The following is an 18,860-nucleotide window of genomic DNA, read 5'->3' on the forward strand; positions in this document are numbered from 1 at the left end:
TGTTATTTATCATAAACTAATTCAGAGTCATTCACAGCAGAGTAACCAGAGAGGAGCAGACATTACATATAAAACTTTCTACACGACTGAATCTGATATCTTGATGTAAAAGTCAGAGCCTTTAGATTGAGGTTAGATTCTCTGAGCACTTTCTCGTTAAACGTTGTTCTCTTTGCCAAGTTTCAGTTCAGACAAACACGATCAGAGTGCAGTAGCTTTGTTCTTCATTACTTTACACATTTTATAATAACAGTGCACAATATCAGCTGAGTCTCTATGAGCCACTATGAGCCCTCCACCTGTGTATTTTGGTCCTGCTTTGGCACTAAATATTGTTTGTTGTGAATCATGGACAGCACAGTGAAACCACAAATGCACCATTAAAGACACTGAAGGATGAAGAGATTTCACTTCCAAACATCTCCGATGCTCTCGTATGAATTTTCAAAACAAATAATAAGAAATGTCAGTTTTACACATTCGATCGTTTGACGTTTTATACAAAGACAAACTTGAAAGAAATGAGTGAAGAAAAACAAAGTGAAACAAGAACAGGGGGCGGGGCTTACAGGAAGAAAAACAATAAATCCACAGTCGCTGTTGCTCATTCTGACTGCTCTCCTCTTCTTGACTTGTTGGACCAGTTTCTACAATGCATAACTATATCATAGCCATAGACTTTGGCACTGCATACACTGGATATGTCTTCAATTTGACACCCAAAGGGGCAGAAATAGATCCCCACATGAGGAGGTGGGGTAGAGAGTTTGGACTGGACACTCCAAAGGCTCCAACCTGCCTTCTGTTCAATGAAGACAAAGAATTTATCAAGTTTGGTTATGAAGCTAAAACAGATTATATCAGGATGCGAGGAGAAGAAGCAAGGAAAAGCTACTTCTTTGAAAACTTCAAGATGGCGCTCTATGGAAAAGTAAGTAAAAATCACTGAACCTTAATATTCTGCTAAAGATTACACTCATGTGAATGAGACGGTTGAACATGTCTGTTATACAAACTCCACTGAAGAGTCCATTCAGTCCACACAGAGACCGTCTGAGCTGGAAACACCGATTCAGCAGATAAATGTTAGAAAGCTGCATTAAAAGTTTTGTTAGTGCAGCAAGAAAAAGACTCACAGATGTGTTAACGTTTGAATTCAGCCTGCAGCAACACCATAAAGGTTATTATAGGTTGTGTTAGTCATACAAACGTCAGTGGAGACGAAACTTAAAGAACCACAGGAACAAACAGACTCATGAAGATCTCTAACGAGCGTCTCACACTTTGAACTAATGAAGCCTGTCTGCTCTGTGGGACATCAGATAAACATCTATGTGTTTGCGACCTGACATTAGTCCACAAAGGTTTAAGGTTAATAACACTAAACTGATAACTGTGTGTGTCCACACTACCATCATCTACAGAGAGTCAGCAGAGATGTGGAGATTAAAGCTGCAAACTGGAGGTCAATGAAGGCCTTGAAGGTGTTCACTGAAGCTCTGAGATACCTGAAGGACGACGCTCTGAGAACCATCACAGAGAGCACAGAAGGGAGGAAGTTCACAGCCTCTGACTTCACCTGGGTGCTGACTGTACCTGCCATCTGGGATCCTTCAGCAAAGCAGTTCATGAGAGAAGCTGCGACTCAGGTAACATCATTTATTAAGAGCTCTGAGATCCTGAAATGTTCAGAGGAGTCAGTTTTCTTTCATTTGCAGGCAGGACTCGTTACAGAAGGAACTCAACACCACCTGATCATCGCACTGGAACCAGAGGCAGCCTCAGCCTGGTGTAAGAAGCTGCCAGCTGATGGCTTCATCACTCAGAACCATGATGGACGATCACTGGATCAGTGTCCAGGAACACAGTTCATACTGATGGACTGTGGAGGTACTCTATGTGACTCTGTTACACTCACAAACATTCATCCACAGACACGCTGGAAACATCTGTCTGCTGCTGCAGGAAGTCAGCTTTCATCACTTCCTGTGTGTTTCAGGTGGAACCATCGACATCACAGTTCATGAAGTCGTGGACGGAGGAGCCCTGAAGGAGCTGCACAAGGCCTCAAGAAATGATTTGGGGGGACAAAGTGTGGACAGGAAATTCAAAGAGTTCCTCAGAGAAATCTTCTATGATGGTGTCTGGGATGAATTTGAAGAAAACTTTCCCAGTGAGGTTCAGAGGATAATGTATGATTTTATGTATTTCAAACAGATAGATGATGATGTTCTGATAGTGTGTCCATTTACTCTGGGAACACTGGCTCAGAAAAGACAGGAAATAGAAAAGTTCTTTGAATCAGTGCGAGGTGCTTCCTGGGATGAAGGATGCATCAAAATCTCCAAAGAGAGACTGAGGTCTTTCTTTGCTGAGAGTCTGAAGGGCATCACTGACAGTCTCAGAGAAATCCTGAATAAAGATCTACACATCAAGTACATTCTGTTAGTGGGGGGCTACGCTAAAAGCCAGATTCTACGGCAACATGTTATTGATCAGTTTGGTGATCAGTGTAAAGTCCTGTGTCCTTATAGGCCCCAGGAAGCGATCATGAAGGGAGCTGTGATGCTTGGAAGACACCCAGCAGTGGTGGCGTCTCGAAAATCTGCCTTTACGTACGGGTTTGCTGTAGCTGAGGAGTTTGACCCGTCCAAACATAGGGTAGAGAAGAAGTTCACAAGATGTTGGGGGGAGGTTTGTTGTGATATTTTCAGGAAATTTGTGGAGGAAGGTGAAGATGTGGGCTGGAATGAAACCAGAGAGCACATCTTAATTCCCTCAGAAGCAAATCAGACAAGGATGAAAATCAGTCTTTATCGTACAGAGAGGAAAAATCCAAAGTATGTGGATGAAGAGGGAGTGGAAAAAATTGGTTTGTTCGAGGTTGACATGCCTTATACTTCAAGTGGAATCAGTCAGAAAGTCAAACTACAGCTCAGGTTTGGCTCCACAGAGATGACATCCACAGCCGTTGATTTGGTTTCTGGGTTAAAGCGATCAGTAAAGCTTGACTTCATGACCAGATAATGAAAATGTTTCAGAGTTCAATTTTATTTATATAGCACCAAATCACAAGAACAGTCGCCAAGTGGCTTTATATTGTAAGATAGACTCTACAATAATACATGCTGAATGATGGGAAACATCCAGAATGAAAGGTCACAGTGATATGTAGTGTAACAGAAAATGACACAGACACTCACATTTCACATGCTCACATGTGAGTGTCTTATCTGTCACATGATTAATGAGATGTTTGTGTAACTACTGTTGTTAATAAAAGGGCTGTGAGGGGAGGCTGGAGTTTGGAGTTGGCTGAGATCAGGTGAAGAGTTCACAACTCTAAGACCCTGACGACTCCCCTTGCAGCAAGTAAAAGACAAAAGCCCTGTGGTCATCTTGCTTTGTTCTCAGTGACTGGGCCATGAGTCAGCAGGGTCTATCGCTTTAAGACCCAACACTTTTTACCACAACACATCATGAATATGTGTGTTTTGTAGTTTTGAGGATGTTTTAAGGACCTGTGTAATATTGCAGAGTTGATGCGTTTGCTATGGTTCTTGTAACATTAGGCCTTTGGTTCCTGTGTGTTCTCTGTTCCAGCGATGACTCTGAGTTTGGCTCTTGTATATTGCTACTGTCAGTCATAATCTCCTGTTTCTGTGTTCTCCTGTTCTCTGGCTGTCTTCTTCAGTTGTCACAGGACCTGGGTCTGGGTGACCCAGGTCCGGTAAGAGGTTAGACGTGTGTTTTGGTTGCTGCTGTGCCCTGTTTCCTTGTTCTTGTATCTAGATGTCTGTGTGCGGGTGTGTCAGCCAAGAGCCTGGGCACACCTGCGGAGGAAAATTACACACACCTGCAGTTCATCTGGCTCGTCGGGGGAGCTACATAGGAGCGTAGCAGAGAGCTCCATGTCGCTTGATCGTATGCGTGACTACCCGTCAGTTTCCCAGCTATAGTAAGTGTGAGTCTGCCGTGACTGTGGGATTGTACTAATTTTTTTAGTATTGACTTGTTTTGATTAATTTTGATTGTACTTTACGACTAGATGAGCTTTTAGCGACTGAAGATTTACCAACAACATTTGAAACACCATCCTCTGGCTTAACACCATCATCAACACCATCATCTACACCATGATCACCCTTTAAATGTAAATGTTCGCAACCCGATAACCATTCTTTCACTTCATAAGTGAACTCATCATAATGCATTGTTTTTGCTTTAAACCATGTTTCATGCTTTTCTTTTTCATCATCTGGTAACAAACACATCAATCAACCATGAACTGTTTTTGCTTCATTACACAAACCAACAAAATCAATGAATGATGCTTGAACCATAGAAGTTTCATTTTTTTCCAGTGAGGAATAGAGGAGGTTCTGTTGTGTGGGAGAATTTTGAGTTGGTTTTTGTCAGTCGGGTGGGTTTTCCAGCTCTGTGTTCCGGCTGTTTGCTTTTGTTTTGTGCGTGTTTATTATATCTGAAAACGGGAAAAAGGTAAAATGTCAAAAATCTGCTTCCATAGTATAAATATCATTGAATAACTTTAGAAAAACTTCCACTTGACTTTTTACATGTAATGTTGTAAAAATATCTTATTTTTTTAAATTAATCTGAAAATGTTAGTCTGCCAAATGTGTAGCAATTTAATCAATTTTTTCTCTTTAGCTGATAGTTTGTGGGGCCCAGGTAGACTGTATAACTGCATCTCTACCAGTTTCTGTGCACTCCAGCCTCCTCTGTGCCATGTGAGGGGATTTTCCTTAAGGCAGGAGAAATGATCTCCACGAAAAGGAACAGGTTCAGCCATCGCACACTAGAACAAATTCTCTTTTTAAATAAAAATGAAAAAAGGCTACTTTAAATGCATTGTGTTTTTAATTTGCAAGTTCAGAAGCATTTTCCTTTTCCAGTTCACAATCAATTCTACCCCCAGGTCAAAAATATGTCTGGGAAAATTTCGCTAATGTAATATTATTTATAAATGTATCCGTCTAGCGATTAATTGCATACGTGCATGGAGGCGGGACCTCACAGCATACTCCATAATGTGCTGTACATTATTATATGTATATTATATGTAATGTGGTATTATTTTCAATTATTGTATTCACCAACATCAAGAAGTCACAAGCAAAGAAAGACCACACAATGGTGCATGTTTAAACAAGGAGAGTTTACTGGTCAAAACTATTTATTAAACGAATAAAACACTTTTTTTTTTTTCTTTTTTTTTAACCACCAAAAAATACATGTTCAAAGCAACACAACGGAGGCCCAATATCAGACAGAATTCCACTCAGTAGTGGGCAATCATAATAAAGCAGTTGGTTTTATTTTGTGGATTCAAGCTGCACTTCATATTTTTGGCCACCAGATGTCACCAGAGGACTGTGTTGAAAAGCTTCGAGTAATGAACCGTTTTTCAATTCAAGCTTCAGAAAGCTTCATTTGGCCATCACTAATATAAATATAACTAGGCTTCCTGTTTGTGCTTCAGACTTTGGCTGGCGTGTCTGTGTGCCTGCTCAGGTCTCCATATTCCAGAATATGTAAAATTAAAGATAATTTTTAAAGTAAAAGACCACTATGAGCCGTGTCTGTTTTGGCCGTAAAGAATCCAAAAGAACCGGATTTAATAGCATGCCCAGGACTAATCATAAGCTCAGAGGGGATCGGGCGTTTCCTGTGGCAGCACCAATGAATGAGTTGCCTTTACATGTTAGACAGACACCTTCATCTGTTTTTATATCACGTCTTAAAACATATTTATTTACAGGACTTGTTGATGTCTCTTAATATGTTTGTTATTAATTATATTACTTTTCATTTAAGATATTCTGTATGTAATTTAAACTGTTTTCTCTTTTATATTTGTAGCACTTTGGCCAACATTGTCTCGGTAATTGTGTCCTTGGGCAAGACGCTTCACCTGCCGCCTACTGGTGTGCGCCAGAGGCCCGATGGTGCGATATGGCAGCCTCGCTTCTGTCAGTCTGCCCCAGGGCAGCTGTGGCTACAACTGTAGCTGCCTCCACCAGTGTGTGAATGTGAGAGTGAATGAATAGTGGAATTGTAAAGCGCTTTGACGGTCTCGAAAAGCGCTATATAAATGCAATCCATTATGATTATTATTATTATTAAAGTGTGTTATAAATAAAGATGCTATGCTATATTATGCTATGCTAAGTATTTGAAATGTAGCTGATATCATTACAGGAGTGCACTCACGTCTGTTCCTGGGGTCAGAGCTTGATGTCGGAGATAAACATAAACAGATTCGGGAACAAACTGGAAGATCTTCATTCTCAGTCCTAGTGGGCGGAGTCAGAACTCACCTTTGTTCATTTCTCTAAACTTGTTCCTCCGAGAATGTTCAACCTTTTATCCACTTTGTTTTTCTTGAACCTAAAAGGCAGAGGTGTGACTCCAGGAGATCCCCACTGAACCTGTTTTACCTGTGAGGGTTTATGGTCTGTTTCTAAAAAGTTCACTCGTTTGACTCAAATGAGGAAGTGGGAGGAGACAATGTACTCAGTGTTTCAGTAAGAACTAAAAAGAAGAAGAGCCTGTTTCTGACTTTCATTTATCAGCTCGTGTTGGTGAAGCCTTCATACAAAAGGTACAGTTACATTTTTTTCAGTATCATTGTTGCTTTTTGATATATTGAACTCTGACAATGATAAATGAGGATTATATTGACTTAATACTGTGCTAATATTAGCTCTCCTTGTATGTTGCAGACATGGCTGCTGCTGCGTTGGTGTCTGAGGACAGCCTTTGTTGTTCCGTCTGTCTGAGTGTGTTCACTAAACCTGTGTCGATTCCCTGTGGACACAACTTCTGTTTGGACTGTATCACAGCCTACTGGAGCACTCTGTCTGTACTCCAATGTCCGCTGTGCAAAGAGAGGTTTTACACCAGGCCATTGCTTCGGGTTAACCCTGTCATTGCTGAAATGGCTGAAAAGTTTAAAAAATCTCATGAAATGAGTTCAGGTGAAGAAACAAGAAATGAAGGCGTGCTCTGCAGCATGTGTCCAGGGTCAAAGGTCAGAGCCCTGAAGTCCTGTTTAATATGCTTAGTGTCCTATTGTCAAACACATCTGGAGCCTCATCAGAGGATTTCAGCTTTGAAGAAACACAAGCTGATTGATCCAGTTCAGGACCTGGAGAGCAGAGTGTGTCAGCATCACGGTGAACCTTTGGAGCTGATCTGCAGACTGGATCAAATGTTCCTGTGTCGGTCCTGTAAATGTGGTGACCATAAAACACATGAAACAGTGACTCTGGAGGAAGAGGCTGAAATGAGGAAAACCCAGCTGAGATTAGAAAATAACAGCATGGATCAGATGATCCAGGAGCATGAGCAGAAAATCCAGAAGGCTCAACAGTCAGTGAAGACCAGCAGAAGTAAAGCTGAGGAGGCGTTATCGTGCAGCAGGAAGGTGACGACCGCTTTGGTGCAGCACATAAAGACAGAGTTCACCAGACTGTCTGAGGCGATCGAGACGAAGCAGAAAATAAATGAGACGGAGGCAGAAAGGTTTATTAATGAGCTGCAGGGAGAGATTACACACATGAAGAAGAAGAAGCTGCAGCTTCATGAAGCTTCGCTCATCACAGACCCCTTCAGCTTCCTGGAGAACGTCCTCCCTCTTACCTACAACAAACCCCAGCTGAAGGACTGGTCTGCTGTGACTGTAACCAGTGACCACTTTATGATTCAGGAGATCCTGGCCGAGCTGGAAACAGCAGTCAGAGAAGAAGTCATCACGCTGCGTGAGATCAACTTCAGAGATGGGAAACAACAACACAGGTATGATCTGAATGTTTTGATGACTTGGTCCAGATACGGATTCTCCTTGAATCACAATGAGGTCACTCCATCGCCACACGCTCAGCTGATTTTCTCTGTCTCATTTTTTGTATATGAACTTTTGTTTATTCACTAAAAATAACGAAGTTTATTTCATATCTTAAAAATCAATCGTAAACTTTCCAAGTACCATGAAGAGGTATTCTATAACAAAGAGACTGTAGAGAATCCTGTGTGTGTCTGTTAGAAATAGCGCAGAAGGTGGTCAGGTTTATGGACTGGTTCTTATGTAGTTTTCTTTTTCTACTTGAGCTTTATGCATGTTGCACTTATTTATACACATTTGTTTTTACTACCTACGTGCTTGCTCTGATTAACACATCGGAGAGCAACCTGAGGTTCAGCATCTTGACCAAGGATATTTTTCCAATTAAGTTCAAATGTTTCTCACAGAGATGAGTCCACTGTCAGAGGCCATAAGAAGATCATTTGTAACCTTCACTAAAGCTGTTTCTGTGCTGTGATGAGCTCTGAAACCTGACTGAAACTCTTCAAATAAACCTCTGCAGATGATCTGTTAGCTGTTTGACAACTACTCTTTCAAGGATGTTTGATATAAAGGAAGGTTGGAGATTGGCCTATAATTAGCTAAGACTGCTGGGTCTAGAGATGCTTTTTGAGTAAAGGTTTAACTACAGCCAGCTTGAAGGCCTGTGGTACATAGCCGATCATTAGAGATAGGTTGATTATATTTAAGATCGAAGCATTAATTAATGGCAGGACTTCTTTGAGCAGTTTTGTAGGAATGGGGTCTAAAAGACACGTTGATGGTTTGGAGGAAGTAATTATTGAAGTTAACTCAGAAAGATCAATTGGAGAAAAAGAGTCTAACTTAACATCAATGATACTAAGAGTAGCTGTAGATAATATTACATCTGTGGGATGATTGTTGGTAATTTTTTCTCTAATGATAAAGATTTTATTTGTGAAGAAGTTCATGAAGTCATTACTAGTTAACATTAAAGGGATTGTTGGCTCAACAGAGCTCTGACTGTTTGTCAGCCTGGCTACAGAGCTGAAGAGAAACCTGGGGTTGTTCTTATTTTCTTCAATCAGTGATGAATAGTACGATGTTCTGGCTTTGCGGAGGGCTTTCTTATAAAGCAGCAAACTATTTCTCCAGGCTAAATGATGATCCTCTAAATTTGTGACACGCCATTTCCTCTCCAGATTACGAGTCATCTGCTTTAGGGTACGTGTTTGAGAATTATACCACGGAGTCAGGTACTTCTGATTAGAGACCTTAGTTTTCACAGGAGCTACAGTATCCAGAGTCGTACGCAGTGAACAACAGTTCTGTCTTAAAGAAGGGTGTTTGGATCTGGCAGGGCCTAGCCCTGGTTGACATGCTAATATATACACTTGCAAATGGTTTGTTATATTACTTCTTGGCTGCATCGTCTCCTTAAGGGTACATTGTCTGCGTGAAGGGACTAGCTCTTCAACTTCATGGCCACATGGTCACATTCAGATCCACCAATCAGAGTTTGTTCATAAAATGTTTGTATTTGTTGACCTGAAAGACAGTCAATACTAAAACCTTTAGTTATCTGAACATTGATAATCTTTAAATAGCATGTTCAGAAGAATTTTAGTAAACTACAAATGTTTTTACGCAGATTTAATCAGATGGAAACATTTTACAAGAAAAAACTTTCTGAAATGAGGCATTTTTCTCAAACTTTAACTACACTATAAAAAAGATACAATATTTCTTTAGTGCAACCATCAAACTCTTTTACACAATGACTTTCACCCACAGCTCAGCTGTGAAAAAAATGACGATGAGCTGAAATCAAACAAAAAAAGTTAATGAATCTGCAGAGAATATAAACAATATGTTTTTGTTTAATATATTAGTGATTTTGAAAATAATTTCCAAATCTATTTTGTTGTCTACATTTAACCTTTCAGTGTCTTTATATTATTTTTTATGAAGTAATGAGATTCCCTCTACAATGAAAGCATGTTTTTTTTCCCTAAATGACATGCTAAAAGATTGTTTCTGTACTTGATGACTTCTATATCCCAAAATCTAATGAAAAAAATGTTTCTCATGTGCAGAAGCAGACTTGAGAAAGAAGCAGATGCGAGATGTGCACAAAAAGAACGCGAACATCAACAAAGGTTTGTTCACTGAAATTGTTGACCTGAAAGACTGTTTAAAGGGGGCGACCCTTTAGGGGTTGGGAATCGCATCTGTAAACGGAAGGTCGCCGGTTCGATTCCTGGGCTCTCTGTCCTGGTCGTTGTGTCCCTGGGCAAGACACTTTACCCTACTTGCCTACTGGTGTTGGCCAGAGGGGCCGATGGCGCGATATGGCAGCCTCGCTTCTGTCAGTCTGCCCCAGGGCAGCTGTGGCTACAACTGTAGCTGCCTCCACCAGTGTGTGAATGTGAGAGTGAATGAATAGTGGTATTGTAAAGCGCTTTGGGTGCCTTGAAAAGCGCTATATAAATCCAATCCATTATTATTATTATTATTATTATTATTAAAGATCAATGGTCCAATGACTCACAAATGTTCACAGAGCTGGAGATTGTAATATTGATACAGTATGCTAAAGGAGTTTACCAAACTAATCATGTTGTTTGAACACAGATTGACAGAGATGGAGACGCTTTACAACCAAAAACTTGATGAAACAAGGTAATTGCTTCTCTGAAAGTTTTACTAAATCGTACAAGACATTTAATAGATTCTCAGAAAATAAAGAACTTTTTCACATATTGCTCCCCCCCACAGGTCTGCTCTGAACCTGAAAGATGAAGAACTGAAGTCATTGATTCACAGGTAATGCATATGTAGAGATCTATAACATATTCTTATTTAACATATGGATGGTCTTGAAACTCAACAGGTTCTCACTCCCAAAGCGTAATATTTTACACTAGGTGACAAATCGTCAACATATTACGCTTCCCGGTACCCAACATGCCATTTTACTTAAATCGCCTTTTTTTTTCAAATCGCTATTTAACATCATTAAAGTAATGGATAAGATTGGGGATAGGGTTAGGTAGGGCTGGAATACATGGCTAGAACACGTATTACGGCAGGACTGTCATTCCACCGGATTTCACCCATAAACCGGCTCATAGCATAAGAACGCAAACATCAACAAAGGTTTGTTCCCTAAACTTGTTGAGCTGAAAGACTGTCTGTAAAAGATTGTTTCTGTACTTGATGACTTCTATGTCCCAAAATCTAATGAAAAAAATGTTTCTCATGTGCATAAGCAGACTTGAGAAAGAAGCAGATGTGAGATGTGCACAAAAAGAACGCGAACATCAACAAAGGTTTGCCCACAGGTCTGCTCTGAACCAGAAAGATGAAGAAGTGAAGTCATTGAAACACAGGTAATGCATATGTAGAGATCTATAACATATTATTATTTAACATATGGATGGTCTTGAAACTCAACACGTTCTCACTCCCAAAGCGTAATATTTTACACTAGGTGACAAATCGTCAACATATTACGCTTCCCGGTACCCAACACGTCCCTAAATGACAAGATCAGTAAAATGAGGAAACATGAGAACCGTTTGGAATCAGTCTACACATGTTCGTTCATTTTACTTAAATCGCTTTTTTTAAATCACTATTTAACATCACTAAAGTAATGGATAAGATTGGGGACAGGGTTAGGTTAGGGCTGGAATACATGGCTAGAACACGTATTACGGCAGGACTGTCATTCCACCGGATTTCACCCATAAACCGGCTCATAGCATAAGAACGCAAACATCAACAAAGGTTTGTTCACTGAACTTGGTGAGCTGAAAGACTGTTTAAAGATCAATGGTCCAATGACTCACAAATGTTCACAGAGCTGGAGATTGTAATATTGATACAGTATGCTAAAGGCGTTTACCAAACTAATCATGTTGTTTGAACACAGATTGACAGAGATGGAGACGCTTTACAACCAAAAACTTGATGAAACAAGGTAATTGCTTCTCTGAAAGTTTTACTAAATCGTACAAGACATTTAATAGATTCTCAGAAAATAAAGAACTTTTTCACATATTGCTCCCCCCCACAGGTCTGCTCTGAACCAGAAAGATGAAGAACTGAAGTCATTGATTCACAGGTAATGCATATGTAGAGATCTATAACATATTCTTATTTAACATATGGATGGTCTTGAAACTCAACAGGTTCTCACTCCCAAAGCATAATATTTTACACTAGGTGACAAATCGTCAACATATTACGCTTCCCGGTACCCAACATGCCATTTTACTTAAATCGCCTTTTTTTTTCAAATCGCTATTTAACATCATTAAAGTAATGGATAAGATTGGGGATAGGGTTAGGTAGGGCTGGAATACATGGCTAGAACACGTATTACGGCAGGACTGTCATTCCACCGGATTTCACCCATAAACCGGCTCATAGCATAAGAACGCAAACATCAACAAAGGTTTGTTCCCTAAACTTGTTGAGCTGAAAGACTGTCTGTAAAAGATTGTTTCTGTACTTGATGACTTCTATGTCCCAAAATCTAATGAAAAAAATGTTTCTCATGTGCATAAGCAGACTTGAGAAAGAAGCAGATGTGAGATGTGCACAAAAAGAACGCGAACATCAACAAAGGTTTGCCCACAGGTCTGCTCTGAACCAGAAAGATGAAGAAGTGAAGTCATTGAAACACAGGTAATGCATATGTAGAGATCTATAACATATTATTATTTAACATATGGATGGTCTTGAAACTCAACACGTTCTCACTCCCAAAGCGTAATATTTTACACTAGGTGACAAATCGTCAACATATTACGCTTCCCGGTACCCAACACGTCCCTAAATGACAAGATCAGTAAAATGAGGAAACATGAGAACCGTTTGGAATCAGTCTACACATGTTCGTTCATTTTACTTAAATCGCTTTTTTTAAATCACTATTTAACATCACTAAAGTAATGGATAAGATTGGGGACAGGGTTAGGTTAGGGCTGGAATACATGGCTAGAACACGTATTACGGCAGGACTGTCATTCCACCGGATTTCACCCATAAACCGGCTCATAGCATAAGAACGCAAACATCAACAAAGGTTTGTTCACTGAACTTGGTGAGCTGAAAGACTGTTTAAAGATCAATGGTCCAATGACTCACAAATGTTCACAGAGCTGGAGATTGTAATATTGATACAGTATGCTAAAGGCGTTTACCAAACTAATCATGTTGTTTGAACACAGATTGACAGAGATGGAGACGCTTTACAACCAAAAACTTGATGAAACAAGGTAATTGCTTCTCTGAAAGTTTTACTAAATCGTACAAGACATTTAATAGATTCTCAGAAAATAAAGAACTTTTTCACATATTGCTCCCCCCCACAGGTCTGCTCTGAACCAGAAAGATGAAGAACTGAAGTCATTGATTCACAGGTAATGCATATGTAGAGATCTATAACATATTCTTATTTAACATATGGATGGTCTTGAAACTCAACAGGTTCTCACTCCCAAAGCATAATATTTTACACTAGGTGACAAATCGTCAACATATTACGCTTCCCGGTACCCAACATGCCATTTTACTTAAATCGCCTTTTTTTTTCAAATCGCTATTTAACATCATTAAAGTAATGGATAAGATTGGGGATAGGGTTAGGTAGGGCTGGAATACATGGCTAGAACACGTATTACGGCAGGACTGTCATTCCACCGGATTTCACCCATAAACCGGCTCATAGCATAAGAACGCAAACATCAACAAAGGTTTGTTCCCTAAACTTGTTGAGCTGAAAGACTGTCTGTAAAAGATTGTTTCTGTACTTGATGACTTCTATGTCCCAAAATCTAATGAAAAAAATGTTTCTCATGTGCATAAGCAGACTTGAGAAAGAAGCAGATGTGAGATGTGCACAAAAAGAACGCGAACATCAACAAAGGTTTGCCCACAGGTCTGCTCTGAACCAGAAAGATGAAGAAGTGAAGTCATTGAAACACAGGTAATGCATATGTAGAGATCTATAACATATTATTATTTAACATATGGATGGTCTTGAAACTCAACACGTTCTCACTCCCAAAGCGTAATATTTTACACTAGGTGACAAATCGTCAACATATTACGCTTCCCGGTACCCAACACGTCCCTAAATGACAAGATCAGTAAAATGAGGAAACATGAGAACCGTTTGGAATCAGTCTACACATGTTCGTTCATTTTACTTAAATCGCTTTTTTAAATCACTATTTAACATCACTAAAGTAATGGATAAGATTGGGGACAGGGTTAGGTTAGGGCTGGAATACATGGCTAGAACACGTATTACGGCAGGACTGTCATTCCACCGGATTTCACCCATAAACCGGCTCATAGCATAAGAACGCAAACATCAACAAAGGTTTGTTCACTGAACTTGGTGAGCTGAAAGACTGTTTAAAGATCAATGGTCCAATGACTCACAAATGTTCACAGAGCTGGAGATTGTAATATTGATACAGTATGCTAAAGGCGTTTACCAAACTAATCATGTTGTTTGAACACAGATTGACAGAGATGGAGACGCTTTACAACCAAAAACTTGATGAAACAAGGTAATTGCTTCTCTGAAAGTTTTACTAAATCGTACAAGACATTTAATAGATTCTCAGAAAATAAAGAACTTTTTCACATATTGCTCCCCCCCACAGGTCTGCTCTGAACCAGAAAGATGAAGAACTGAAGTCATTGATTCACAGGTAATGCATATGTAGAGATCTATAACATATTCTTATTTAACATATGGATGGTCTTGAAACTCAACAGGTTCTCACTCCCAAAGCATAATATTTTACACTAGGTGACAAATCGTCAACATATTACGCTTCCCGGTACCCAACATGCCATTTTACTTAAATCGCCTTTTTTTTTCAAATCGCTATTTAACATCATTAAAGTAATGGATAAGATTGGGGATAGGGTTAGGTAGGGCTGGAATACATGGCTAGAACACGTATTACGGCAGGACTGTCATTCCACCGGATTTCACCCATAAACCGGCTCATAGCATAAGAACGCAAACATCAACAAAGGTTTGTTCCCTAAACTTGTTGAGCTGAAAGACTGTCTGTAAAAGATTGTTTCTGTACTTGATGACTTCTATGTCCCAAAATCTAATGAAAAAAATGTTTCTCATGTGCATAAGCAGACTTGAGAAAGAAGCAGATGTGAGATGTGCACAAAAAGAACGCGAACATCAACAAAGGTTTGCCCACAGGTCTGCTCTGAACCAGAAAGATGAAGAAGTGAAGTCATTGAAACACAGGTAATGCATATGTAGAGATCTATAACATATTATTATTTAACATATGGATGGTCTTGAAACTCAACAGGTTCTCACTCCCAAAGCGTAATATTTTACACTAGGTGACAAATCGTCAACATATTACGCTTCCCGGTACCCAACACGTCCCTAAATGACAAGATCAGTAAAATGAGGAAACATGAGAACCGTTTGGAATCAGTCTACACATGTTCGTTCATTTTACTTAAATCGCTTTTTTTAAATCACTATTTAACATCATTAAAGTAATGGATAAGATTGGGGATAGGGTTAGGTTAGGGCTGGAATACATGGCTAGAACACGTATTACGGGCTCCTCGGGCCCTCCAGCTGACGTGGCATGGGGCTGGACGGGCTCCTCGGGCCCTCCAGCTGGCATGACGTGAAGTGGTGTGGATGCTGCAGGGTGCCGGATAGGCACACACGCATCCAGCAGCAGGCGCAGGATGAACAGTTATGGAGGCCCCTGGCTGGACCGGGAGCAGGGCTGCCACCTGGACAGGGAGCTGAGTAGGAGGCTGTCGTGGCGGCGATGATTCTCTTGAGCCTCCAATGGAAACACGAGCTGGTACAGGCGCCTGCAGAGCGACAACCGCTCCCACCCGAGTGCCTAGGCTGGGTGTGGAGCTCAGCTGTGTACTGACTGGCATAACCTTAGGAACAAACCGGACGGCAGCCATTCCCACCTGAGGTGTAGATGCAGGTGCAGGATATGGCTGACCTACGGCTGCCCTGACCCTAGTGGTGGGAACTAGCTCAGGTGCTGGCTGGGTGACCACTGCCTCTACCTGGAGATCAGACGCAGGTGAGAGGTCAGGCAACGCCACAGCCACCCTGGGAGTGAGCACAAAGTTCCGGACATTGACTTTGTCAGGTGTAAGCAGAGGAGCAACGACAGACAAAGACCTTAAAGTCTCTAAGTCCTTAACATAGTCCAAATTGTCCTTAGTTGCCCTTCCTGGGGAGCTAAACACACCTTCTGTCTTGGAGCACGATTCAAACAACATTTCAGACCTGAAATAAGTTGGCTCAGTGACACAAGTGATAGTTATACTGTCCCAGGAAGCATGATTCTTAAGGCCAAGACATGATTCATGAACCCACATAAAACAACCAGGACTATGTGCAGATGATTTTAACATAATAATTTGGCAGTCACATAGGAAATAACTACGCTTATTGGAGTCTAAGCCCCCCGTAGGCGAGACTGAGTTAAGGAGGGGTTCAGCCACACACGCTAATCGGCTGTAGAACGCTAGTGAGTGGAATGCACATGGACTTGGCTTTGCACAGAAAACATAGTGGACTGGCTCTGAGCAATCCGGCTGATCTTTAGATTGGCCAGTTCATTAACTGCAGTCAAAAGGTCCTGGCCCAGGGGTGCAGTTAAAGGGCTAGCTGGTTTGTAATGGCTAGCATGGCGCTCCCCCCCGACAGTCTTGGAAACACAAAATTCAGCCTTGTCATTGGATAATGCGGGAGCATAACTTAAACAGTCCTTCAGTTTTGTATTAACGGAAATTGCAATGTCATTCACAGACATAGGGAACCCTGGCAGACCCATAATAATCGTCCCGGCCCGATGGACTGGTGTAGAAAAGCAGTCGCTGATGTCGGGCTCCAAAGCACTCACTCTGGTCAAACCATCAGCAGAGTGAGGAACATGGGGACCGATCAGCACAGGATCATAACAGACATTTTCATGATCAACGCTGGACATTTCTTCTTTCGCTGGTCTAGTTATATAAACAGAACATTTGTTATTTGACTCGGGAACAAGGAAAACAGACTCGGAAAGGGGGGTGCTAGCCAAGGGCAATACAGTCTTGCTACTGGTCAGATCAGAAGCTTTCACATTTAATTTGTAGTTAACGGACAGCAGGGGCTGAGACACGGTCTTAAATAAGGCCCCAGATGCCCTAGCGGTCTTAAAAGAAGCCCTCTCAGTGGAAGATGGAGGTTCTGGGTGTGCAGAATCAGTAGCACATTCTGTTTCGCTAATGTCCCCCTCAGCCTGCTCATTCATAATACCAGGGTTTAACAGTACATCACTTGGTTTAATTCTCAGGACTGAAGAGTCTATGGCCGGTTTGGCAGTGTCGGTTTCACAGTTCGGTGATGGCAGTGTGTCTTCCCCAAGAATAGCGTGCCCAACATCAGAAATTTTAGCTTTGTTGTCAAAACACAACGTGGGCACAAGATTAACACCTTCAACGTTAGCAGTCAGAGGCACGGAAAAGGCAGCTTCTTCACTGGCCCCAGAGAAAACAGACCGCGATAAGGTGCATGGGGGGGTGACAGAGTTAACAGTACAGGTAAATTGAGTCTCCATCTCCGAGACCTTAATTGTCTTTCCAAGCCCCTCGCCCTCATTACATCCAGGGCGTTTCAGTGGCAACAGAACGTTATCACTAACCTCTGAGTGCCGTGTAGAGCGACGCCGACGCCGCTTCCTCCTGGGAGCGGCCGCGAGCGCGGCAGCGTTAACTGTTGGGATCGGGTCTTCTTCCTCTGCCCACATCCTCGCCAGACAAGTGGCCGGAGACGAGAAGTCCTCGCGAGGGGGTGACGGTGAGCGGCCGGTCTGAAGCAGGGCGACAGGTGGGAGCTCCTCCTCGGGAATGAGCCAAGGCTTCCAACGGAGCTCCTCCTCCCAATAAGCCCGTAACACCTGCTGACGCTCATCGTCACCAAAATCTATGGCCTCCATCGCCTCCGTGTGCTGGTCAGTGTAGCTTGACTGTGGCGGAAACGAGGAAGCCGATCCACGGTGAGGCGATGGCTGAGTGGAAGTGGGCCTCAGCGTTCCACCTCTCACAGCCTCTGGCTCATGAGGCAGCGGCGATGACACCCGTTTACGGGGCGGAGGTGTGGGTGCTGAGGCGGCATTCCAGGACCCTCTGGGCCAGTGCATGGGCACAAAGCTCCTCCTTAAGGGGGCCCAGGGAGTCAAACGCCTCGATGAGGTGGGGGAGCTGTCGCAACTGTGGCTCCCGCAACAAAATGGCGTCCACGGCCACCAATCCCGTGGAAACCACTCTTGGATCAGCGCGTCCGATGATACGATCCATAATGCGGCAGAGCCTGTTCAGCTCCTCTCCTACCTCCTCTGAAATGTCCGCTGAGTCCGACATGGTCGCGTCGTACTGTCACGGTCCGCAGTGGCAGACCGTGTGGAGAGTGTGTGGAGGACTCAGGTGCAGACAGAAGTGAGGATACGGAAGTGAACTTAAACAAAAGCGAGCCTTTAATTGTGGCTGATGAACACAAAAGAAACAAACAAGAATGAGGGCAGCACAAGAGCAGTAACTAAACAGAAACCTAAACTGGGAACAAACTATGGTAAGGCTATGGCTTGGAATACAAAAGACTGGGCATGGAACCACGGAGGGTGGGAACACAGACGACGCGACACAGACTGCATGAAACACCGAGACTAAATACACATGAGGGATGATCAGGGGAAGTGGCCACACATGGGAGCACATATTTATTTACCCCTTAGACATACTGAGCCGAATAACCAGTGTCCCATCTCGATGTGTAGTGTTCATGTGTTGAGCAAGGAGAGGACCAAAATCCGAAGATCAGGTATATTTAAAGGAAAAAAACAATAAAAATGTGTCAATCAAAAATAGTTGATGAGAGTTTCTTTGCCCGTACTTTGAATACTTTTAGATATATACTGACACA

At 41.9% G+C, this 18,860-nt stretch overlaps 2 protein-coding genes across 3 annotated transcripts in view; both read left to right on the top strand.

The window, feature by feature from the left end:
- Positions 1-582: 582 nt before the first annotated feature.
- LOC120742176 (heat shock 70 kDa protein 12A-like) lies at positions 583-4,252 on the top strand. 2 transcript variants are annotated; one of them, XR_005697807.1, is made up of 5 exons: positions 583-931; positions 1,425-1,649; positions 1,719-1,890; positions 2,000-3,958; positions 4,049-4,251. XR_005697807.1 is itself a non-coding variant. In XM_040045320.1 (4 exons), the coding sequence occupies exons 1-4, from the start codon at positions 653-655 to the stop codon at positions 3,025-3,027; spliced, it is 1,704 nt and encodes a 567-aa protein (XP_039901254.1). In that variant the 5' UTR covers positions 583-652; the 3' UTR covers positions 3,028-4,252. The 2 variants fall into 2 exon arrangements, 1 of the variants encoding a protein (XP_039901254.1); XM_040045320.1 differs by having other exon boundaries at positions 2,000-4,252.
- Positions 4,253-6,217: 1,965 nt separating this feature from the next.
- Positions 6,218-18,860, top strand: part of LOC120742175 — a 28,669-nt gene continuing 16,026 nt past the window's right edge. The window contains exons 1-15 of the mRNA XM_040045318.1: positions 6,218-6,625; positions 6,747-7,821; positions 9,946-10,008; positions 10,484-10,531; positions 10,628-10,675; positions 11,125-11,241; positions 11,787-11,834; positions 11,931-11,978; positions 12,428-12,544; positions 13,090-13,137; positions 13,234-13,281; positions 13,725-13,847; positions 14,392-14,439; positions 14,536-14,583; positions 15,033-15,149. Of these exons, the coding sequence (XP_039901252.1) occupies positions 6,749-7,821; positions 9,946-10,008; positions 10,484-10,531; positions 10,628-10,675; positions 11,125-11,241; positions 11,787-11,834; positions 11,931-11,978; positions 12,428-12,544; positions 13,090-13,137; positions 13,234-13,281; positions 13,725-13,847; positions 14,392-14,439; positions 14,536-14,583; positions 15,033-15,149 (1,994 nt within the window). The 5' untranslated portion in view covers positions 6,218-6,625; positions 6,747-6,748. The remainder of the gene's footprint in view (positions 6,626-6,746; positions 7,822-9,945; positions 10,009-10,483; positions 10,532-10,627; positions 10,676-11,124; positions 11,242-11,786; positions 11,835-11,930; positions 11,979-12,427; positions 12,545-13,089; positions 13,138-13,233; positions 13,282-13,724; positions 13,848-14,391; positions 14,440-14,535; positions 14,584-15,032; positions 15,150-18,860) is intronic.

Source organism: Simochromis diagramma, unplaced genomic scaffold, assembly GCF_900408965.1.
Source record: "Simochromis diagramma unplaced genomic scaffold, fSimDia1.1 OVJJ01000055.1, whole genome shotgun sequence".
NCBI lineage: Eukaryota > Metazoa > Chordata > Actinopteri > Cichliformes > Cichlidae > Simochromis > Simochromis diagramma.